The following is a 25,195-nucleotide window of genomic DNA, read 5'->3' as shown; positions in this document are numbered from 1 at the left end:
TGTGAGAAAGTGGTCTAGTTTCAACCTTCTGCATGTTGCTGTCCAGTTCTCCCAGCACCATTTGTTAAAGAGACTGTCTTTTTTCCATTGGATGTTCTTTCCTGCTTTGTCAAAGATGAGTTGGCCATACGTTTGTGGGTCTAGTTCTGGGGTTTCTATTCTATTCCATTGGTCTATGTGTCTGTTTTTGTGCCAATACCATGCTGTCTTGATGATTACAGCTTTGTAGTAGAGGCTAAAGTCTGGGATTGAGCCACATTCTTTTAAATTAATGCCTGTTTAATGACTTTATGTTCTTGAGTTGTCCAGATTGTTGATTTTTCTCTGCTGTCATTCTGGGATGTCTGGTACTGGAGTAATTGGTCTTATAGTTAATTTTTCTTTACAAATTACAGATGCCGCACATTGAAGCACTTTTGAAAAGAAAACTATCAGAACAGGAAGAACTGAGGAAAAAACCTAGAAGATCATGTACTCTTCCAAACTATACTAAAGCCACTGGAGATGTTTTGGGAAAGGTTTGTGTTTAAGCCTTTTAAGAGGCAGTACATTTTATTATGTTATGTTTAAAATGTGTTTTAAAGTAACATCATAATAAAAAGTGTCAGGTTTTTTTGTACTTTTTAATGTGTTCCCATAAATTACTTGTTCTCATTACCATAATAGTGATTTGGCGGAATTCAAAACTGGCATAATTCCTAATTGTGGAATTCCATAATTCTTACCTTTGAGGGCTGTGGCAGAAATTAGTATGTCTCAGTCCGAGGCTTGTTACCTGCTTAGAGACGCTTTCATGTCAGATGACCTTATAGGTAGCCAAGACCTTTTCATGTGACTCAAACCTCAGTGAGACAACAAAAGAAAAAGGTAAGAATTTCTCTCAGTCTAATAATGTTAGTGAATTCTGGGGTGCTCCTAGAATTTAAAAAACAATAGCAGAAAACCTCATACATAATTGCTGCCAAAAGAGTTCCATCCTTCTTTAATTCTTTGCCTCTTTGGTTTTTCCTTTTGTCAAATGAATTGTATTTTCATTTTTATCTTTTGATTATTCAATCCTCAACATTCTGTTTTGTAGAAAGTTTTTCTTGTAGATGTCCCCAACACCTTTAGTTTTTAATGATGTTAAGGTTTGTGGTGTTATTACGTATTTGTGTTTTACTTGTTGAACTTTTCCATTTCATATGCATCTCTCCTTTCTGCTTTTACCTCTGTTTTAAAAGTGAGGAAACTGAGGGGCACCTGAGTGGGCTCAGTTGGTTAGGCGTCCTACTTCGGCTTGGGTCATGACCTTGCAGTTCATGGGTTTGAGCTCCACATCAGGCTCTGTGCTAATAGCTCAGAGCCTGGAGCCTACTTCAGATTCTGTGTCTCCCTCTCTTCTCTGCTCCTCCCCCATTCATGCTCTGTCTTTTTCTGTCTCTCAAAAATAAATAAACGTTAAAAAATAAATAAATAAAATTGAGGAAACTGAAACTGAGGTAGAGAGATTAAAAAAAAACTTGCTCAAGGTTACATTACATGTGGGTAAGCGGCAGAGCATGGGCTCAAATCCAGGCAGAGTCTGTCTCCAAAGTCTGGATGTTAATCAGTGTTCTTTATGCCTGTGTGCATCATACTACTTTTGCAACCACTATATGAGTTTTTTATAGTATTTCTAGGTTTTGCATGAGGATATTGAAGTTCAGGAATTTAATTGTCAATATATAGTTAGTAAGAGGCAGACCTTAGACGTAAACCAAGGTTTTTCTGACTCCAAAGCCCATTGTAGTTTCTTTATAAACAGTTTCCTAGCACCACAAGCCAACTACACAGTGAAAAGAAAGGGTGATGGTTACTCTCAAAGTGTGTAGCTGTGTGTACTACCTAAACCAGTAATGGTAGCACTGCCATTAATGTGTTGCATTATTACTTAAATCCAAAATATGAAAATTGAAAAACTAAGTTATAAATTCGTAAATTAGAAAACAGGATTCTGATTTATATTTTTTAAAGTTGTTATTCCTCAGAACCCATTTAAAGAATTTATAGAAAGAGGTTGTCTTTGTAGAAGAAGCAGTCCTACAATTTAAGCTTAGTCTAAATGTTAGGCTAACAGTCCACACATTCAGTGGTTATGTGATACAAAATTATTGCTCAATAGGTAAGATTTTTATCAAAGCATAAAATAAATTTCAACAGAATAAATATATTTTAGTCTTCCATTCAAATATTTCTCATCACAGATCTTAAAAATCTGGGAGAACCTTTGAAATCTCATTTTACATAATTTCTCCTTTGGCTTCTCAGAATACAAGTCCTCTCCTAACCATCAAGAGAAAAATTTCTACTCCCTCCATATCATGCTTAATCTTCCTTGATTCCTCTAGGAAAAAAAAAAATTCTTGTATTTATTCTGGTATAATTCTAAACTAGAATTAATAATTATGGAATATAGTAAGGGACAAGAGATTTTTCACCTAGACTTTATAATGTGTTTATTTTTGTAATTGTGAATACCTTAGTTAACTTGGATGTTTTAGTCTTCTTCTCCTGAATTCCAAATACCTTGAAATCCCGTCTGTCTTTTCTTTTAAGTGCCATTCATCTCCCATTCCTGAGAAAGAAGTCATGACATCCATGAAAAATGGCTAGGGTGGGCTTAAAAGAGCTGAAAAATAGTTAAAGCTTGAATGAACAGAACACTGTATATGGTACACAAGTAAAAATGGTTCGTGTTTTCTACAGGATTGTGTTTTTGGAAAAGAAAATCCTATATATACTTCACATCACCTGAAAGTTTAAGAAGAAAGTGTATTGTTAAGGAGCCTAGTGAGAACTTCCAATTATATCTTTATTAAGAAATAACCCAATTAGAAGATCAGGGTACTTGTAGAACAACCACAGAATGGGCACCTGTCCTCACTCATGTGGTCACAAGTAGAATGAGGTCACTTACTTTGATTTGCCTCTTCTAATCCTTCCTTTGTTTGTTAGAACATTTATTTAAATCTTCATTTACATGTACTAGTTTCTTTGCATATCTCTCTTACCTTTATTCCACTAACTTAGAGGATTGGAATACAAGAGTAGACATTGTGATGTTTCTAACAATGACAGGACATTTTCATTGCTACGGCATGTTTTTGCAACCTGGTCAGGTAAGAGTAAAGGATAGATGCTACCATAACGATGCAGTGAATGAGGTTTTGAAACTGGCCTCAAAATTTCAATCTTGTTGGACTTTGAGCAAGAATGTTTGTAACTAGGGGCGCCTGGGTGGCTCAGTCAGTTGAGCGTCCGGCTTGGCTCAGGTAATGATCTCACAGTTTATGGGTTCGAGCCCCGCTTCGGTCTTTGTGCTGACAGCTTAGAGCCTGGAGCCTGCTTCGAATTCTGTGTCTCCCTCTCTCTCTCTGCTCCTCCCTGTTCATGCTCTGTCTCTCTCTCTCCTTCAAAAATAAATAAAAACATTTAAAAAAAAGTTAAAAAAGAAGAATGTACAAATACTGAAGTATTTGTAAATAGGAAAGTAAGTTTATTCTAAGTTCCAGTGTGTTCTTATAAGCAGAAGAAACGATTCTTATTTGTGACATTTAGATTTGTTTTCTGAAAGAAATACTGTATTTTGGAGTGAGGTGTCTACTTAGAAGGGTATGTGATGTATAACTATATTTATGTTTAGTTGAATCTTAATCCTTCATATGTGTATATTATTTTATGGTTATTTTATCAATTAAGATCTATCCCAGTAGTGAAGGTATCATATATATCATTAATTAGCTAATAACATTCTAAGTATTTTTTCCTTGCTCATTTGCAAAGTTTACAGGAGTTTACTCTGTGAAACAGTTTTTCCAAAATGTAATAGCAGCATAGACTGTTAACTATTTAAGCCAGTAAGCTTTTATAGTTTGAGAATTTTCATGTGAGTATTTCAGAAAAGTTTTTTCTGTTTAGATGTGGGTTTTTAAAATACTTAATATCAAATTTTTATATATTTAAAAGTTTTTTACCTGATTTTTAAAAAATGGGTTGTAGATTGCACACCTGGCACAAATTGAAGATGACAGAGCCGCAATGGTTATTTCTTGGCATCTGGCGAGTGACATGGACTGTGTTGTCACCCTGACCACCGATGCTGCACGTCGTATCTATGATGAAACCCAAGGTCGTCAGCAGGTGTTGCCCCTTGATTCTATTTATAAGAAGACTCTTCCAGATTGGAAAAGGTTAGAAAAAAGTGGGAGTAATGTTTTTTTTCTGAAATCACTTTTCTGTTATCAAAGTGCTTAATTTTGAAATGGTTTCTGTAAAAGATGCCTAAAACAAACTGAGCAGTGACCCACATTAACTAGATTATTTTTATCTTCGTTACAAATGAGTATACTTCATTAAGATGAGTATTGCAGTGAATTTAATCAAATATGCCAGGCATGTTTAATTTGCCAATTAAATGTTATTTGTGTATAAGTCACACATGCACACACAAATCCAAAGCAAGTTTTTGGCTTTTGTAACAGGAAGGATGTCAATATCATTGATGAAATAGAAAACTCTTTTATTTGGAGTAGGAGTGTAGATTCATGTCTTTTGTCCTGTTTATGTCCTGTGAAGATAAGCAGTCATCATTTAGGTAGAGAAGGTCTGCATTGGAACTGCCAATAGCAAAGTTGAAATGTAAAAGACTAGTTAGAATGTTGTATTATTATTTTAATATAAATCTAGTTTTTTTAATTACTTCCTCATTTACTTTTCAAAGTATGTTTTTAAGGAATAACTATGCAAACCAGTTAGGCATTTTTTATCTAAATTTAAAAATACTTTATGTGTACTCTGATTTTGAGCTTAAAAGACTAGAAGGAAATGGTAACAAAACAAAGTAAAATGTATAATGGAGTATTAATGAATAATTTTCTCAGACTTATAAACAAAGTTGTACAATTGGGTAGGAATAGGGACTTGACGGAGAATGGGACCTCTATTAATATTATATATGAATGTTATTAAACTAACCTATTAATTTCATTTTGTAATCTAAAAATGGTTTGAGGAAACAACCAGAATTTGAACTCAAATCTGTCTGCTTTTAAAATCTCCCACTTCGCTACTTGTCAGTACTCATTTTAAACAACACAGGAAATCCAGTAATTCCTGTGTTCATTGAGGGTAATACTTTTTGTATGAATAATTTTTCCTTTAGGAGGGCTTCTTTTGTCTGCAGAATCTGTGAAGACCAAGTTAATATTTGACTTAGGGGAAAGTATGAATTTGGTATTTGCGGCTAATGTTTGCATTAGAAGCTAGTTATTCTCTCCATTCCTGGTATTGTGCCTCTTACTCAGATAGAGTTCATAACTAGCTCCTAGAGCCACCCCTACCCTGCAGTGCTCCTACTTTCAACATTTGAGAAAACCAGCACCTATGTGTAAGGGAAAGGTCATGACAGTCTAGTTAGCCTCCATCTCTTGAATCTCATTGTTCTCTCTGGGCTGCCGTTGCTCATTCTGTATCCTGTATGGAAAGGACAGGGAGCAAGAGTACTCGATCTCCCTCCCTCACATGGGTCTCTGTCTTGGGCCTTGCCTCTTTCCCCATCCGTGTTAGGGCCACTCTCCACATGAAATAGTCATCTCATTTAGGGGCAACTTTTGAGGCTGCTTTTCTTTTTTCCTTGTTAAACCCAACAGCAGTTTATATTGATTTTAATAGCACCGATAAAACTAAACAGATATTCTTATATAGTATATATTATTCTCATAGTTAATCATTTAGGAGTGTCACTTGTGGATAAGGAATTGATTTAAATGACCACAATAATGATAAGCAACGTATACATATGCTTTTCATATTATGTTTTTTAATTAAAAATATATATTTGCTTTAGTATTTAATTTCTTTTCATTCAGACCTCTACCTCATTACCGAAATGGAAAATTGTATTTTAAACCCATTGGAGATCCAGTCTTTGCCCGAGATTTGTTAACATTTCCAGACAACGTAGAACATTGTGAAACAGGTAAAGGAAATTGTGAATTTTTTTTTTTTAACTTTATTTATTTTTGAGAGAGAGTGGGGGGGTGAGGGGGGTGGTAGGCACAGAGAGGAAGATAGAGAATCCGAGGTAGTAGGCTCCACACCATCAGCGAAGAGCCGAGCATGGGGCTCTAACTTACAAACTGTGAGATCATGACCTGATCTGAGGTTGGACACTCAACTGACTGAGCCACCCAGGTGCTCCTATAGTGACTTTATAATACAGATGTTAAGACTTATGATACAGATATACAAATTACTGGTTATGGAAATTTACGTTATTTATTTTTTTATAAGTTCTAGTTTTATTAATATTTAATTCTCTTTTTTTTTTCTTGTTAGAGGGGTAAAATTTTGATGTCAGCATTCTAAGAAAATTTTGTATGCCAGCATTTTAATATGACCAAAGATATCATAATTTAAAAAATTTATTGAACTTTTTTAGTATTTGGTATGCTGTTAGGAGACACCATTATTTTGGATAATTTGGATGCTGCCAATCATTACAGAAAAGAGGTATGTATTTGAATTTTTTTTTAATTTCTAGCTCTACTTTTAATGTGTGTTTTTAAAGTTTTACATTTTAAGGCCCTATATAGGAATAATTTTGTGATAATGTTCAGATGACTAACCTTTTCAAAACCAATTTAAATCCTGCAAATTGACAAGCAGCATAAAACTGGGCACAGTATGTGAATGAATGGGCCAGGATACAAATTAAAATGAGACATGTTTGGGGGATTTGAAATTATCTCAAAACTAGTATCTGCTGTTGATGATGGTATTGGAAAAAGTATTCTCAGGTAATGTTTGTGGAAATGTAATTTGATGGAGCTCTTATTGTTAGGGCTGCTTTGACAAAGTACCACAGACTAAGAAGCTTAAACAATAGAAATTCATTGACTTACACTTCCAGAGGCTTGAAATCCAAATTCAAAGTGTGGGCAGTATCGATTCTTTGTGAGGGCTGTGAGGAAAGGATCTATTTCAGGCCTCCTTCCTTGGTTTGTGGATAGTCCTCCCTGTGTTTCTTCACATCCATGCGTATCTATGTCCCCTTCTTATAGAGACACCACTTATTGGATTATGGGCCCAACCTTATAACCTCATTTTAATTTGATGACTTCTATAAAGACGCTATCTTCAAGTAAGATCACATTTGAGGACCTGAGGGGTTAAGACATTAACATAGGAACTTTGAGGGACACAATTCCATCTATAACACGTTTGAAGGGCAGTTTGGCAATATAAATGTTTCAGTTATCTATTGCTACCTAGCAAGCACTGCAAAGGTTAGTAGCTTTAAACAATAACAACATATTAGTTTTCAGGTCTCTGTGGGTGTCTCCAAATAGTGTTAGCTAGTTGGAGTGTTGTCTAGTTACACTTGGGATGGTGGGAACTCCAGAGTGCCTCACTCACACAGCTGGCAGTTGGTGCTGGTTACTTTCTGGGAATTCAGCCGAGTCTGGTCAGAGGCTCAGCTGGCACTATCTTCTGTTGTCACTGTTCTCAAACTGCCACCCCAGGGTGTTGTGGTATAATGCCATTAAGAATTTTTAGGGGTGTCTGGGTGGCTCAGTCAGTTAGCCATCCAACTCTCAATCTCAGCTCAGGTCTTGATCTCAGGGTTGTGAATTCAAGCCCCACATTGGGCTCCATGCTGGACGTGGACCTATTTAAAAAAAAAATTTTTTTTTTAAGAAACCCCTTTGTCTACCTAAGAATCTAGGAAGCAGGGCCTTATATCTGAGGTCTTAACAAAGGGACATCTTTAATTTCATTTTGACCCTTAGGATACATTTTACTGGCGAGGCACTGGGTTTGATCTTTGTTCTGAGGTTCTTCATTTCTTTTTGAAGAACATTTTGGTTACTGAGCAGGCTGGAGATGAAAAATCACCTAGCATGTCCAGGGTTAGAAATATTTCATTGAAATTATTTTTATTTTCTTATTTCCCTTATTATTATTAATTTCCTTGAAATTAGTTCCTACTTTATCTCCTACTCATACTGACTAGTTGATACTGGCTGCTGGCTGGGCACTCAGCTGGGGCTGTAGGCTGACACACGTGGGTCTTTTCATGTGAGTCTCTTCTTGTGACTGCTTGGGTTTTTTCAAATGGCATCTGGGTTCCAAGAAGGGGTGTTCCAAGCAGTTAAGACAGAAGCTGTAGGTCTCTTAAGTCCCATCCTCAGAAAGTACATTTCATAGCTCAGAATCTGGCCAGCCCAGATCCAAGGGGGTAGGTGGGGAGGTGGGAATAGACTCTCCCTTCTCCATGGGAGAAGGGGCAAAGAATTTGCAGCCATCTTTATACCATCACAAAGTGTTAAAATAATTTATCTTACAGACACACTCCCACAAGTATATGAAGATGTGTACAAGAATATTTATTAGGGTATTAAAAGAATTTAAAACGGGAAACTTTGGAAACAGTCTTAAATGTCCATCATTTAAAATTGGGCAATTCCATTATAGTAATGTATACAGTAGAGTGTATGTTGCTGTTAAAAAGAATATAATAAATTTCCTTCTCCTAACAAGGAAGATGTATAAAATATATTTTGTTGAAAAGTTGCAAAATTATGTGTAAGATGTTACTGTCTTAAAGAATAAGCTTATGGTGGTGAGGGGAAGGGAAAAATGAGTAGAGAGGAGTGGGAGATACAGACTTCCAGTTATGGAATGAATAAACTATGGGATTAAAAGACATCAGAGGGAATTTAGTCTGTTATATTGTGATAGCGATGTATGATGACAGATGGTAGCTACACTTATGGTTAGCACAGCATAACATATAGAGATGTCGAATCACTATGTTGTAGCTTGAAACTAATGTAATATGTGTCAGCTATACTCAAAAAAAGTTTTAGTTAATTTAAAAATATTTTTGTGTTACTTTAAACAAACTGAAAGAATATGTTGTCTACTGTTGGATGTGCTAAGGATTATCACTTCTATATTACTTTTAAGTTTTACTTATAAAAAAGGAAACCTGAAGGATAGTTTTTCAAAGGGCACTTCCAGAGATTGAATAAAATAATGCACATAAAGCATTAAGCTAAGAGCCTGGAATATGGTAAAATTCCAGTAAAGGAAAGTTCTGTCTGTATCTGAGATCCAGAGGTCTTGAATTCTTTGATACAAAAGAAGTATTAAGTTTAGTAAGTATAGTGTTAGGAGTTCGGAAATACCAGGTAGTAAACATGTATGAAAAACATTATAGGCTCTCAGATTACTATAACTGAAAATGAATAAGAATATTTGCAATTAGGGGCGCGTGGGTGGTGCAGTCGGTTAAGCGTCCGACTTCAGCCAGGTCACGATCTTGCGGTCTGTGAGTTCGAGCCCCGCGTTGGGCTCTGGGCTGATGGCTCAGAGCCTGGAGCCTGTTTCCGATTCTGTGTCTCCCTCTCTCTCTGCCCTTCCCCCATTCATGCTCTGTCTCTCTCTGTCCCAAAAATAAATAAACGTTGAAAAAAAATTTTTTTAAAGAATATTTGCAATTATGTAAGAGAAAACAGAGGCCAGTTTAAAATACTAGCCAGTATCTACAAATAGTGTATTCTAGAATCATGGGTACCTTAGAGATGATATGCTCTCACTTTCTAAATGAGAAGTCTCTGAAGGATGGCTTTTCATTTTTTTTTTAAATATATATGAAATTTATTGACCAATTGGTTTCCATACAACACCCAGTGCTCATCCCAAAAGGTGCCCTCCTCAATACCCATCACGCACCCTCCCCTCCCTCCCACCCCCCATCAACCCTCAGTTTGTTCTCAGTTTTTAAGAGTCTCTTATGCTTTGGCTCTCTTCCACTCTAACCTCTTTTTTTTTTTTCTTCCTCCCCCCCATGAGTTTCTGTTAAGTTTCTCAGGATCCACCTAAGAGTGAAAACATATGGTATCTGTCTCTCTCTGTATGGCTTATCTCACTTAGCATCACACTCTCCAGTTCCATCCACGTTGCTACAAAAGGCCATATTTCATTTTTTCTCATTGCCATGTAATATTCCATTGTGTATATAAACCACAATTTCTTTATCCATTCATCAGTTGATGGACATTTAGGCTCTTTCCATAATTTGGCTATTGTTGAGAGTGCTGCTATGAACATTGGGGTACAAGTGGCCCTATGCATCAGTACTCCTGTATCCCTTCGATAAATTCCTAGCATTGCTATTGCTGGGTCATAGGGTAGGTCTATTTTTAATTTTCTGAGGAACCTCCACACTGCTTTCCAGAGCGGCTGCACCAATTTGCATTCCCACCAACAGTGCAAGAGGGTTCCCGTTTCTCCACATCCTCTCCAGCATCTAGTCTCCTGATTTGTTCATTTTGGCCACTCTGACTGGCGTGAGGTGATACCTGAGTGTGGTTTTGATTTCTATTTCCCTGATGAGGAGCGACCTTGAGCATCTGTTCATATGCCTGTTGGCCATCCAGATGTCTTCTTTAGAGAAGTGTCTATTCATGTTTTCTGCCCATTTCTTCACTGGGTTATTTGTTTTTCGGGTGTGGAGTTTGGTGAGCTCTTTATAGATTTTAGAGACTAGCCCTTTGTCCGATATGTCATTTGCAAATATCTTTTCCCATTCCGTTGGTTGCCTTTTAGTTTTGTTGGTTGTTTCCTGTGCTGTGCAGAAGCTTTTTATCTTCATAAGGTCCCAGTAATTCACTTTTGCTTTTAATTCCCTTGCCTTTGGTGATGTGTCGAGTAAGAGATTGCTACGGCTGAGGTCAGAGAGGTCTTTTCCTGCTTTCTCCTCTAAGGTTTTGATGGTTTCCTGTCTCACATTTAGGTCCTTTATCCATTTTGAGTTTATTTTTGCGAATGGTGTGAGAAAGTGGTCTAGTTTCAACCTTCTGCATGTTGCTGTCCAGTTCTCCCAGCACCATTTGTTAAAGAGACTGTCTTTTTTCCATTGGATGTTCTTTCCTGCTTTGTCAAAGATGAGTTGGCCATACGTTTGTGGGTCTAGTTCTGGGGTTTCTATTCTATTCCATTGGTCTATGTGTCTGTTTTTGTGCCAATACCATGCTGTCTTGATGATGACAGCTTTGTAGTAGAGGCTAAAGTCTGGGATTGTGATGCCTCCTGCTTTGGTCTTCTTCAAAATTCCTTTGGCTATTCGGGGCCTTTTGTGGTTCCATATGAATTTTAGGATGGCTTGTTCTAGTTTCGAGAAGAATGCTGGTGCAATTTTGATATTTTGATATCTACACATTGAATGTGTAGATAGCTTTGGGTAGTATTGACATTTTGACAATATTTATTTTTCCAATCCATGAGCAGGGAATGTCTTTCCATTTCTTTAAATCTTCTTCAATTACCTTCATAAGCTTTCTATAGTTTTCAGCATACAGATCCTTTACATCTTTGGTTAGATTTATTCCTAGGTATTTTATGCTTCTTGGTGCAATTGTGAATGGGATCAGTTTCTTTATTTGTCTTTCTGTTGCTTCATTGTTAGTGTATAAGAATGCAACTGATTTCTGTACATTGATTTTGTATCCTGCAACTTTGCTGAATTCCTGTATCAGTTCTAGCAGACTTTTGGTGGAGTCTATCGGATTTTCCATGTATAATATCATGTCATCTGCAAAAAGCGAAAGCTTGACTTCATCTTTGCCAATTTTGATGCCTTTGATTTCCTTTTGTTGTCTGATTGCTGATGCTAGAACTTCCAGCACTATGTTAAACAGCAGCGGTGAGAGTGGGCATCCTTGTCGTGTTCCTGATCTCAGGGAAAAAGCTCTCAGTTTTTCCCCGTTGAGGATGATGTTAGCTGTGGGCTTTTCATAAATGGCTTTTATGATCTTTAAGTATGTTCCTTCTATCCCGACTTTCTCAAGGGTTTTTAGTAAGAAAGGGTGCTGGATTTTGTCAAAGGCCTTTTCTGCATCGATTGACAGGATCATATGGTTCTTCTCTTTTTTGTTGTTAATGTGATGTATCACGTTGATTGATTTGCGAATGTTGAACCAGCCCTGCATCCCAGGAATGAATCCCACTTGATCATGGTGAATAATTCTTTTTATATGCCGTTGAATTCGATTTGCTAGTATCTTATTGAGAATTTTTGCATCCATATTCATCAGGGATATTGGCCTGTAGTTCTCTTTTTTTACTGGGTCTCTGTCTGGTTTAGGAATCAAAGTAATACTGGCTTCATAGAATGAGTCTGGAAGTTTTCCTTCCCTTTCTATTTCTTGGAATAGCTTGAGAAGGATAGGTATTATCTCTGCTTTAAATGTCTGGTAGAACTCCCCTGGGAAGCCATCTGGTCCTGGACTCTTATTTGTTGGGAGATTTTTGATAACCGATTCAATTTCTTCGCTGGTTATGGGTCTGTTCAAGCTTTCTATTTCCTCCTGATTGAGTTTTGGAAGCGTGTGGGTGTTCAGGAATTTGTCCATTTCTTCCAGGTTGTCCAATTTGTTGGCATATAATTTTTCATAGTATTCCCTGATAATTTGTATCTCTGAGGGATTGGTTGTAATAATTCCATTTTCATTCATGATTTTATCTATTTGGGTCATCTCCCTTTTCTTTTTGAGAAGCCTGGCTAGAGGTTTGTCAATTTTGTTTATTTTTTCAAAAAACCAACTCTTGGTTTCGTTGATCTGCTCTACAGTTTTTTTAGATTCTATATTGTTTATTTCTGCTCTGATCTTTAAAAATTTTTTTTTTTTTTTTTTCAACGTTTATTTATTTTTGGGACAGAGAGAGACAGAGCATGAATGGGGGAGGGGCAGAGAGAGAGGGAGACACAGAATCAGAAACAGGCTCCAGGCTCTGAGCCATCAGCCCAGAGCCTGACGCGGGGCTCGAACTCGCAGACCGCGAGATCGTGACCTGGCTGAAGTCGGACGCTTAACCGACTGCGCCACCCAGGCGCCCCGACTCTGATCTTTATTATTTCTCTTCTTCTGCTGGGTTTAGGCTGCCTTTGCTGTTCTGCTTCTAGTTCCTTTAGGTGTGCTGTTAGATTTTGTATTTGGGATTTTTCTTGTTTCTTGAGATAGGCCTGGATGGCAATGTATTTTCCTCTCAGGACTGCCTTTGCTGCGTCCCAAAGCGTTTGGATTGTTGTATTTTCATTTTCATTTGTTTCCATATATTTTTAATTTCTTCTCTAATTGCCTGGTTGACCCACTCATTCATTAGTAGGGTGTTCTTTAACCTCCATGCTTTTGGAGGTTTTCCAGACTTTTTTCTGTGGTTGATTTCAAGCTTCATAGCATTGTGGTCTGAAAGTATGCATGGTATAATTTCAATTCTTGTAAACTTATGAAGGGCTGTTTTGTGACCCAGTATATGATCTATCTTGGAGAATGTTCCATGTGCACTCGAGAAGAAAGTATATTCTGTTGCTTTGGGATGCAGAGTTCTAAATATATCTGTCAAGTCCATCTGATCCAATGTCTCATTCAGGGCCCTTGTTTCTTTATTGACCGTGTGTCTAGATGATCTATCCATTTCTGTAAGTGGGGTGTTAAAGTCCCCTGCAATTACCACATTCTTATCGATAAGGTTGCTTATGTTTATGAGTAATTGTTTTATATATTTGGGGGCTCCGGTATTCGGCGCATAGACATTTATAATTGTTAGCTCTTCCTGATGGATAGACCCTGTAACTATTATATAATGTCCTTCTTCATCTCTTGTTACAGCCTTTAATTTAAAGTCTAGTTTGTCTGATATAAGTATGGCTACTCCAGCTTTCTTTTGGCTTCCAGTAGCATGATAAATAGTTCTCCATCCCCTCACTCTCAATCTAAAGGTGTCCTCAGGTCTAAAATGAGTCTCTTGTAGACAGCAAATAGATGGGTCTTGTTTTTTTATCCATTCTGATACCCTATGTCTTTTGGTTGGCGCATTTAATCCATTTACATTCAGTGTTATTATAGAAAGATACGGGTTTAGAGTCATTGTGATGTCTGTATGTTTTATGCTTGTAGTGATGTCTCTGGGACTTTGTCTCACAGGGTCCCCCTTAGGATCTCTTGTAGGGCTGGTTTAGTGGTGACAAATTCCTTCAGTTTTTGTTTGTTTGGGAAGACCTTTATCTCTCCTTCTATTCTAAATGACAGACTTGCTGGATAAAGGATTCTCTGCTGCATATTTTTTCTGTCTAGCACCCTGAAAATCTCGTGCCAATTCTTTCTGGCCTGCCAAGTTTCAAAAGAGAGATCAGTCACGAGTCTTATAGGTCTCCCTTTATATGTGAGGGCACGTTTACCCCTTGCTGCTTTCAGAATTTTCTCTTTATCCTTGTATTTTGCCAGTTTCACTATGATATGTCATGCAGAAGATCGATTCAAGTTACGTCTGAAGGGAGTTCTCTGTGCCTCTTGGATTTCAATGCCTTTTTCCTTCCCCAGTTCAGGGAAGTTCTCAGCTATTATTTCTTCAAGTACCCCTTCAGCACCTTTCCCTCTCTCTTCCTCCTCTGGGATACCAATTATGCGTATATTATTTCTTTTTAGTGTATCACTTAGTTCTCTAATTTTCCCCTCATACTCCTGGATTTTTTAATCTCTCTTTTTCTCAGCTTCCTCTTTTTCCATAACTTTATCTTCTAGTTCACCTATTCTCTCCTCTGCCTCTTCATTCCGAGCCGTGGTGGTTTCCATTTTGTTTTGCATTTCATTTAAAGCGTTTTTCAGCTCCTCGTGACTGTTCCTTAGTCCCTTGATCTCTGTAGCAAGAGATTCTCTGCTGTCCTGTATACTGTTTTCAAGCCCAGCGATTAATTTTATGACTATTATTCTAAATTCACTTTCTGTTATATTATTTAAATCCTTTTTGATCAGCTCATTAGCTGTTGTTATTTCCTGGAGATTCTTCTGAGGGGAATTCTTCTGCTTGGTCATTTTGGATAGTCCCTGGTGTCGTGAGGACCTGCAGGGCACTTCCCCTGTGCTGTGGTGTATAACTGGAGTTGGTGGGCGGGGCCGCAGTCCGACCTGATGTCTGCCCCCAGCCCACTGCTGGGGCCACAGTCAGACTGGTGTGTGCCTTCTCTTCCCCTCTCCTAGGGGCGGGATTCACTGTGGGGTGGCGTGGCCCGCCTGGGGTACTTGCACACTGCCAGGCTTGTGATGCTGGGGATCTGGCGTATTAGCTGGGGTGGGTAGGCAAGGTGCACGGCGGCGGGGGGACAGGCTTAGCTCGGTTCTCCTTAGGTGATCCACTTCAGGAGGGGCCCTGTGGCAGCAGGCGGGAGTCAGATCCGCTGCTGGAGGTTTGGCTCCGCAGAAGCACAGAGTTGGGTGTTTGCGCGGAGCGAGCAATTTCCCCGGCAGGAACCGGTTCCCTTTGGGATTTTGGCTGGGGGATGGGCAAGGGAGATGGCGCTGGCGAGCGCCTTTCTTCCCCGCCAAACTGAGCTCTGTCGTCCGGGGGCTCAGCAGCTCTCCCTCCCTTTGTCCTCCAGCCTTCCCGCTTTCCGAGCAGAGCTGTTAACTTATGACCTCCCAGACGCTAAGTCGCGCTTGCTGTCGGAACACAGTCCGTCAGGCCCCTCCGCTTTTGCAAGCCAGACTCGGGGGCTCTGCTTGGCCGGCTAGCCGCCCCTCTGCCTCGGCTCCCTTCCGCCAGTCCGTGGAGCGCGCACTGCCTCTCCGCCCTTCCTACCCTCTTCCGTGGGCCTCTCGTCTGTGCTTGGGTCTGGCGACTCCGTTCTGCTAATCATCTGGCAGTTTTCTGGGTTATTTAGGCAGGTGTAGGTGGAATCTAAGTGATCAGCAGGATGCGCGGTGAGCCCAGCGTCCTCCTATGCCGCCATCTTCCCCTCCCATCAAGGATGGCTTTTCAAAGGGCTCTTCTTAAGCTCAGGAAAAATCATGGATGTGTACCAAATCACATCCACTTATGGCAGAACTAGAACCGAGTAGTTTTTCTTTGCACCCAGTTAAGAAGAAATAATAAGTGTACTCTGATTTAGGAGAGCTAAGTTAGCGAGATTACTGAAAATTACGCAACTAATTGGGGAGTAGTATTTGGCATATTGATGAATGTTTCCATGGGAGCCCAATAATGACTTGTAACATACTGTACCAGCGAACACTTGTGGATGGAGAAGGTACTATATTCTGGTAGTGGTTAGAATGTGTATATATCCTAAATTATAGAGTAGAAGTCATACCCATTAAATGTCATGACAACATGAAAGCTTACTAGTGAGAATAGAAGTAACAAATCGGATAATAATTGGAAGATTCTAGTTCAGTCAGTATTTAGACACTTAACTGTGTATGAGATGTAGTGGATGCTATTAAATGTTGAACAACTGGCTCTCTGGTGAGTGGGGTGATAGGACCCTGGTTTGTAGCTTTTGCCCAAGGTGTAAATCCTCCTATCATGGCTGATTTCCAGTGGCCTATGTGTAGCCACTGAATGAGACGCTCAGGAGAGTTTGCTCTCTTGACCTGATAAACACTGACTCCAGCATACCACCAGGCACAGTGCTAGGCACTGAGGGCTATCAGAGACAACTCAGAAGAAATTCCTACAAAGATAAACTAAAAGGCTGTTTCTGGGTACGTAGGTTATATATCTTAAGGTATGAACTGTCAAGAAAGTAAGATTTCTAAGTGAAGGTGGAACTCAGATAAACAGAACTCTAAAGCCAGGATTTGCCTAGAGAACATTTGTCAAAGTAATTGAACTAGAGCATTATTTTTCATTCCTTTGAGAGACTCAGAGGGTAAGAGACAAAACCCAGGGCTTTAACCAGAGTGGGGAATATGATAAAAGATCCCTTTCCCAATAAACTGGATCCCCCAAAGGGCTAAACCTTAGTGTAAGTTGAACAGAAAAAAAAACTGCCACTTTGATCTCAACTCCAAGTGCCTCTGGAGACTGCAAGAAAATTACCTCTTTTGAACCTTGGCAATAGCTGGAAAAGGGAAAAAAAACAAAATCAAACCATTTTCCTGAGAATTCATCAATATAAATAAATTGGCCTCTGTCTGTTTGCAACCTGTATTCATAATACTTGGGTGGTCTGAAAAATCTTAAGGTAAACATTTGATTTGACATGGTGCTGGACTGGTAGTGTCCTTAGATATCTGATTGGAGGAAACAGATTGTCTCTGGAAGAATTCACCTTTATCTCAAACCTGAAATAATTTCCTTAGTGAACGTAAAAGCAAATATTTTTCTTAAATATGTTTAATACAATTCAAGAAAAGAGCCAAAAATAAGAAAAGAGCAAGTTGACTTGAGAAAATCAAACGAGCTTCTAAAACTAGAAAATACACATAAACATGAAATACTGGGAAGGTTAAACAGTACAATAGAGAATTAGTGAATCGGAAAATAGGTCAGAAAAATTGTGCAGACTGCAGCCTATGGGGAAGGAATGACTGTAAGAGGAGGAGGAAGTTGAGAGTCATGGAGGACAGAGTGAGAAAATCTAAAAAAAAAAAAAAAAGTCTAATTACAGTGCCAGAGTGGAGGGAGAAAAAGATCATAAGGCAATATTTGAAGAATCTAATGGCTGAAATTTTTTTAGGTTCCTCATAACTAGTATAGCAAATACTGATTGCTTTGCTTCCAAAGTTTTGAATCAGGTCTTATAATTCCACCAGTTAAGTACTGTTCTAAAGCTCTTATGAGAAAAGGCATTTATGGCATCCCTTTGTAACATTGTTTTCGGTAGTTTGTCACTGTTTTCTCTTCCTGAATGCTTTATGCCATTTCTACAGAGTCAACCCCTTGTTTTTATTTCACCCCTTCCTAGTCCCCAGGGCAGGTAGTTTCCCCGAGCTATACGGCTTTTGCTCACTCACTGAATTGGCAAAACGTGTCGTCATCTTTTTTGTCCAAATTCAGTGCTTAGGGGGTAGAACCGTAAGATTGAAGGATACTTTAATAAGAGTTGAAACTGTCCATGAAAGTAGTATTTGCAGAACTGTTCTGAAAGGGAGCCAAACTGTCCTTTTTCCTGGAGGCTTATAAACTCATATTGTCATTCTACTGACAAGAGAATGGACAAGTCTGTAAATAAATTTGAGTGTGTGTGTTATTTAAGATGGTATCAAATCCTTAAAAACATTGCATGAATCCTGATAAATGGATAGTACATGAATACAGTTTGTATTTTTAATGTTCACTTAAAGAAAACATAAATCCAGGGACGCTTGGGTGACTTGGTTAAGAATCTGACTCTTCATTTAGGCTCGGGTCGTGATCTCGGAGTTTGTGGGATCAAGCCCCATGTGGGGCTCCACGCTGACATTATGGGGCCTACTTGGGATTCTCTCTCTGCCCCTCCCCTGCTCTCACACTCTCTGTCTCAAAATAAATAAATAAAACTTAAAAAAAAGAAGAAAAGAAATCTGCAAATTCAAACCAAAACTAAGAAAGTTGTGCCTGTTTGTAGTAAAACAAAAAGATTTATTTTACCAGAGTTTACCACAGATTTTCTTCTTACTGCGTTTAAATTTTTTTTGAGATTTTTTACTGTTAAGTAATTTCTACACCCAGTGTGGGGCTCAGACTTAAAACCCAGAGATCAAGAGTTGCATGCTCTACTGAGCCAGGCACCCCTGCATTTAATTTTTTTTAAGTTATTTGCCTATTTATTATTTTTATTTATTTATTTATTTTGAGAGAGAGCTTGCATGCACGCACAAGCTGGGGATGGACAGAGAGAGAAGAAAGAATCCCAGGAGGGCTCTGCACTAACAGTGCGGGGCTCGAACCCACAAACCATGAGATCATAACCTGAGCCAAAGTCAGATGCTTACCTGACTGAGCTACCCAGACACCCCCCTGCATTTAAATTTTTTAAAAAGTATCCACCTCAGTGGGAAAACATTTGTAAAGTACCCATAGAGTTATATTAAAAGAATAAATACTAGTCATGATTTTATATTACGTTTTTCATTTGTTGCTATTTTTCATTTTTAAAAAAGTCAAATTTTATTTAATATTTTATTTTTATAATTCAGAGACTCTTTAACCCCAATATTAGATTGAATTAGGCATTTTTACATATTAAGTTGTGTTCTTCAGTCATTTTTTTAAAATATGCATTTTATTTCACTGTGTATATGTACCATAATTTATGTAACTTGTTGAGACATGCAAGTTTCATATCTTTTATTAAAACAATGTTTTAGTGCACATTGTTCACATCTGTGATTTTTCTTCAGAATAAATTCTTACAAGTGGAATTGCTGGCTCATGCAAAACATTAAGCTTTGTAATACTTGTTACATTTCCTTTGAGAATGGCTGTCCAGAACAGATTAGTACAAGAGGACCTTTCTACATAGCTCTCCCAACATTCAAAGTGGTGTGTGGTGTGTGTTAACATTTTGAGTAGTGAAAAGATGTTACCTGAATTCCACTTCTCTCATTTTTCATTTTATTTTTTGTCTGTTTTCTAGACCTTTTTTGAAAAAACGTTTTTAAAAATCATGAAATACTAAACCCAGTGTCTTTCTTTTATTCTGACTTCTCTGAAGCATTAGAATTCTTCACTAACCCTTCCTACTTCCATTCCATGACTTGGCTTTACTACATAATTCTAGTCCTCCCAACTCTGACATTACTAGCTCTTTTTCTTCCCATAGTTGAAATTACAGTTTTGTCCTCTAATGATTCAACCCTGTGCTTTTCTGTCTGTAGTCTTTGGTGCCATGCTCTTGGTATCCTTTGGTCATCTGGAAAACTTCTATCTAACAGAAGAAAACAGAGCTAGTGATGCTGCCCTGGTTACTGCCGTGGCTTTCAGAAGCAAGTGGCTCTCTGGCTTGTCCCCCTCTCTTCCTTCCTCTTATCAGTCAAGCCATCAGTTTCACTTTTTCCATGTGCTGTGTCACTATTCCAGCTTAGGCTGACACTTGAGAAGTAACCGAATTCATCTCAGTGCCTCTGGGTTTTTACCCCAGTTCGTCTTATACTTCACTAACTTATTTTGTGAAAATACTAGCGTGATCATGCCATTTCTAATCTCAGAACCCTTAAGTGATTTCCTCTTTCTTAGAACAATTGAGATACATTTTATAGGCTCACTAATTAATATTCATTTGCTTACAATAGGTTGTTAAAATTACACACTGCCCTACACTGCTCACCAGAGATGGAGATCGCATTCGAAGTAACGGAAAGTTTGGGGGCCTTCAGAATAAAGCTCCTCCAATGGATAAACTTCGGGGAATGGTATTTGGAGCTCCAATACCAAAACAATGCCTGGTCTTAGGGGAACAAATAGGTAGGTTGAATAAGTACTTAAAAATTTCTCATTTGATTTCGATCCTTTGAGGCTTGTGTACTAATACTCTAACATGAAAAGCGAATCAGTAAAAATCTGAATATAATGTTTTTGTCTAGTACTTTCAACTATCTTATATCAGGTAGTTTTGAATTACATAGAAGGTGGGTTTTCCTTCATGTTCATTCCTCTTGTTTTGAAATCAAGAAAATACTGTCCTTATTGAAGAAATTAGTATTTCATCTAAACATCATACTTCTTTTTATATTAAAATTGGTAACTATCTCGATTACAATTAAGAACTTGAGAATGTATGACATGTGACCTTCCTCCCCCATTTTCCCTTCTGCAGGCCTGTCCCCTTGTTTCTAGGCAGCTGATATAATTGCCTCTACATCTGTACTTTGAAGTGTGTATACTTTACTGGAGTCCCCTATAGGCTGTTGCCTTAGAGCCTGTTTGCTCTTACTTTTATATAGTTCTAATATGTTTGGGTATCTACTTTTGCAGCAAGAAAGTAGTGTGCTGTCATTATTAGCTTTAAAAAATACAGTAAATTATGGTAGAATACACATTATATAATACCATCTTGACCATTATTGTGTGGTTCATTAGTGTTAAGTACATTCACATTGCTGTGCAACCAATTTCCAGAAATCTTTTTATTTTGCAAAACTGAAACTCTGTGTTTTTGAACAGCAATGTCTCACTTTCCCTTCCCCCATTCGCATGGCAACTACCAGGGTTTCTGTCTGTGAATCTGACTACTGTAAGCCCTCATAAAAGTGGAATCATACAGTACTTGTCCTTTCGTGCCTGGCTTATTTACTTAGCTTAATGGCTCCCAGGTGCATCCATGTTGTAGCATGTGTCAGAATTTCCTTTCTTTTTAAGCTGAGTAATATTCTCTTGTATCTATATACCATGCTTTCTTGTTAACTTTTATTAAAGTATAATATACATATAGAAAAGTGCACACTTGATAAACACAGCTTGATAGATTTTCACAAAATGAGCACTGCCCCCGTATTAAGGAATAAAACATTGTCACATCACAGAAAGTCTCTCGTGCACTCCAGTCACTGCCTAACCCCCTCTCGAAAGGTAACAAGTACCTTGACTTAAAACTGCACATCTGTTTTCATACCGTATATAAATGGAATCATACAGTGCATACTTTTTTGTGTGTCTGGCTTTGTTCATGCAACACTGTGTATATAGTTGTTCCTTTTCATGCCAGGATAGTAGTCCATTGTGTAAATATACTGTAGTTTATTTCTTTATTCTCCTGTTGAGGAACTTGGATAGTGTTCAGACTGGGATTAATACTTCAGCCACTAGCAGTATTTAAAATAATAGTTGGAAAAGATGGTGGGAAGAAGGTTGTCTTGTGTTCTTTTATGAGATGGTCAGTCAGGTGCAGGTATATAAGAGGAGACTCAGGAGAGGCTTGGGAAAACAAAGTGTATTATACTCACAGGTCCTAGAGACAGGAGGCATACAACACCACTTAAGGCCATGGAAAAATACAGAAAAAACATAAGGGTGGTGAGGAGGCAGAAGACAAGAGCAAGGAGAATGCTTAGGCTGCAGCCTTGATGAGGCTTTCCACAGGAAAGACAAGGCATGACAGGGTGAAAATAGCTTAGGGTTGACTAGTTTGAGTAATTTCAGTGGGCTTTGGGCTATAGGTATGGTCTCTAGCTGGTTGCCTGGTACCTGGCCCTGAAATGATTAAGGCAAAGGAATACTTCCTGGGGTGCACAGACTAGATAGAAGAGGTTTGACTCTGGGTTGGTTAGTTTGCATATCAAAGCATGCTGGGCCTTTTGCTATCTAAGAATTGTCTAGCTCCAAAGGGGGAAGTCTTTACCAAGCCAGAAAGGTTTTTTAAGATGTCAAAACATCATACAGAAAATTAAAATTGTACATGATACAAAGAGTCATACTTCTGTGTATGGTGGCAGTGAATGTGTGCAAAAATCGTCTCTGTAGACAATAAGTGAACATCTAAATAAACTGATTTTAAAAATCAGAGGGGCACCTGGTTGGCTCAGTCAGTTAAGCGTCCGACTTCAGCTCAGGTCATGATATCATGGTTTGTAGATTTGATCCCCACGTCGGGCTGTGCACTGACAGCCCGGAGCCTAAAGCCTGTTTCGGATTCTGTGTCTCCCGCTCTCTCTGCCCCTCCCCTGCTTCTGCTCTCTCTCTCTCTCAAAAATAAAGATAAATAAACTTAAAAGAAAAACATCAGAAAAAACAGGTCAGTCAGGGCCAATGAAGCAACATAAAAAGTCTCAACTCATATCACTCTAGCACTACAGTTTATGGCAGTGGTTCCCAAGCCAGAAAGAATTACCTGTGGAACTTTAAAAATGCACAGGTGTGGTACTGACAGTTTTCAGTTTACATGGGCATCTTAATGTCAGTATAACAGCATAAAGCATTATCTAGATCTTTGGGAAAAAAGCATTTAATTCAAGATTGTTGTGCCCTTGTTGGACTGTCAAATATGTAAAGTTAACAGATAATGCAAGGATTTAAAAAATATGTTACATACCCTTCTTGTTAAATATCTTCAAAAATACACTCCACCTGCAGACTAATGATTCAGCAGTAAGAACTCATTAAACAGTTTAAAAAATGAAATAAGATAATTTAATATTATTGATATAAGATACTTTTGGTTGTAACCAATAGTAATCAGCCATGACCACTTTAAACAAACAAGAATATACTGGAAGGAAATTGGAAGAAATCACGGGTTCAGAGGAGATTGGAAACAGCCAAGACAAAATCAAGGATGACTCTGACATTCAGCATCCTTGAGTTCCTTGCACCCAGACCTCAGTTTGCATTTTTTAACATGACTCAGGGAGGTACCTGGCTGGCTCAGTCAGTAGAGCATGCAATGCTTGACCTCAGGGTCGTGAGTTGGAGCCCCACATTGGGCATGGAGCCTACTTCAAAACAAAACAAAAACCCAAAAAACATGACTCAGACTCTAAAACTCCTAGGAGAGAGATATTCCCTCCTTAATCAGCTGGCCATAGTTAGCTGATCAGATCAGATAGAACAAACAGAGCTTTGAGAGATTCACAGAGAAAAAGCAATTTTGAACTAGACCATCACCACAAAAATTGTCTCCTACTAGCACAATGAAAAGCAGAGTGTTTGTCTTCTAAGTAATTTTCCCTCACAGTGTTTTGCATCACAGTATTTGATAAGAGATAAGAGCAAGTAAAATCAGCGTAAAACATAAAAAATTGGTACTTACATGTTGTAAAATAAAGTGATTAAAAATGAGATCTTGAGGGGCGCCTGGGTGGCGCAGTCGGTTGAGCGTCCGACTTCAGCCAGGTCACGATCTTGCACTCCGTGAGTTCGAGCCCCGCGTCGGGCTCTGGGCTGATGGCTCGGAGCCTGGAGCCTGTTTCCGATTCTGTGTCTCCCTCTCTCTCTGCCCCTCCCCCGTTCATGCTCTGTCTCTCTCTGTCCCAAAAATAAATAAACGTTGAAAAAAAAATTAAAAAAAAAAAAAATGAGATCTTGAATAACATGTAAGTACATGAATTTTTTTCATTAAACAAATACACTTAGATATTAAAAATCTAATCCCAGAATATACAAAAATTGTCTTTTGTTGGGTGCTTAATATATATGAAGAAGTTATAATAAAGGTAGAGGAAGTGAGTAAAGAGAAACTTGAGAAAATTTAAATGACAAACACAGTGCCACATGAGTAGTAAACTGTAAAACAGGAATCTGTTATGTAAAGGCTGTGTCTATGTGCTTTATGTTCTTTATAAGAAATCTAACAAAATATAAGGTAAAATTAAAGAATTAACAAAAATGCCATGTAAACGTTGAATAGAAGTCCCCAATAACAGGTATTATTGATGCCAAAGTTAACCTTAAGGCAAAGACACTAAAAGGACAAAGATAAATTGATTTTCATAAAAGATATATTCTATACTAGAGGTACAAAACTTAATAAACTTGATACAATAAATACAGAGCCAAAATTTTTAAACTGTTAACAATAAAGATAGAAACATTTTGAGGAGCCATTATTACATGACAAATTATTAGTCAAAAAAATAAGAAATTACCACCTAATAAGTTGCATTACCAGTATCTTCTTAGATATTTATAGACTATATCACAAAAATTGGTCATACTTTCAGTGGATCAAATTGCTACTCAGCTACAGTGAGACTACAAATGTTAAAAAAGCAAATTTTACTTAGGGTACGTTTTGTGGCATAAGGTAATAGAACTCTAAAAGTAACTGTTCGTTTTCTCCCACAGTAACTACCCCAGAGAGTCTACATTTAGAAATCAGTATTTCATCAAAAAAGATAAAGTTTAAGTGTTACGAATTAGACTTAGGAGACATGAAGATAGCCAACATCGCATATAGATCAAATCTACAGGCTGAATGCTTTTATTGTTAAATGAGAAAGAAAATATTCAAGTCAAATGACAGGAAAAAAATACATTTCAAGAAACAAGGACAACCAAATGAATTAAAAAAAAAAATCTTGTACTGAATATGTAATTCCTAGAGATGGTCTTGGGCAAGAACAGATACAAGAGGAATATTGGGTCAGAGCATCTATTTAGACAAAGAGATAGCTTAGGTTTCTATATTATAAATACATTTAGCATCTCCAAATAAAATGGACTAAATTCTAGAAAATTGCAGATGAGCAAAATTGAATTAAATAAGACAGAAAATTTACATAGACCATTACCTGAAGAAGTATTCAGAAAGTTCATCCTATAGGTGTTTTTTTTTAAGTAAATTTTAAATATAAATTGTTGCAGAATATAAACATGGAGAAATACCCAGGTCATCTTATGAAATTAATAACAAACCTAGTATTACCACTCTTGAAATGTATTCAGGAAGTTCTTGGCACAGTTAAATAGAAAT

The 25,195-nt window shown here is 37.9% G+C and overlaps 1 protein-coding gene and 1 long non-coding RNA gene across 2 annotated transcripts in view; one reads left to right on the top strand and one right to left on the bottom strand.

Moving 5' to 3' along the window:
- SMCHD1 (structural maintenance of chromosomes flexible hinge domain containing 1) overlaps window positions 1-25,195 on the top strand; it is a 169,232-nt gene that overhangs the window by 130,013 nt on the left and 14,024 nt on the right. Inside the window, exons 41-45 of the mRNA XM_043558406.1 lie at window positions 396-518; window positions 4,021-4,211; window positions 5,889-5,998; window positions 6,461-6,531; window positions 20,082-20,253. Of these exons, the coding sequence (XP_043414341.1) occupies window positions 396-518; window positions 4,021-4,211; window positions 5,889-5,998; window positions 6,461-6,531; window positions 20,082-20,253 (667 nt within the window). The remainder of the gene's footprint in view (window positions 1-395; window positions 519-4,020; window positions 4,212-5,888; window positions 5,999-6,460; window positions 6,532-20,081; window positions 20,254-25,195) is intronic.
- On the bottom strand, window positions 4,380-7,035 carry LOC122470599. Its single transcript, XR_006293952.1, has 2 exons — window positions 6,924-7,035; window positions 4,380-4,637 (listed from the first exon to the last, which is right to left on the bottom strand). It is a non-coding gene; the product is annotated as an uncharacterized LOC122470599 (long non-coding RNA).

This window comes from Prionailurus bengalensis, chromosome D3 (assembly GCF_016509475.1).
Source record: "Prionailurus bengalensis isolate Pbe53 chromosome D3, Fcat_Pben_1.1_paternal_pri, whole genome shotgun sequence".
In the NCBI taxonomy this organism is placed as follows: Eukaryota; Metazoa; Chordata; class Mammalia; order Carnivora; family Felidae; genus Prionailurus; species Prionailurus bengalensis.
This window is presented reverse-complemented; position numbering and strand designations above follow the sequence as displayed.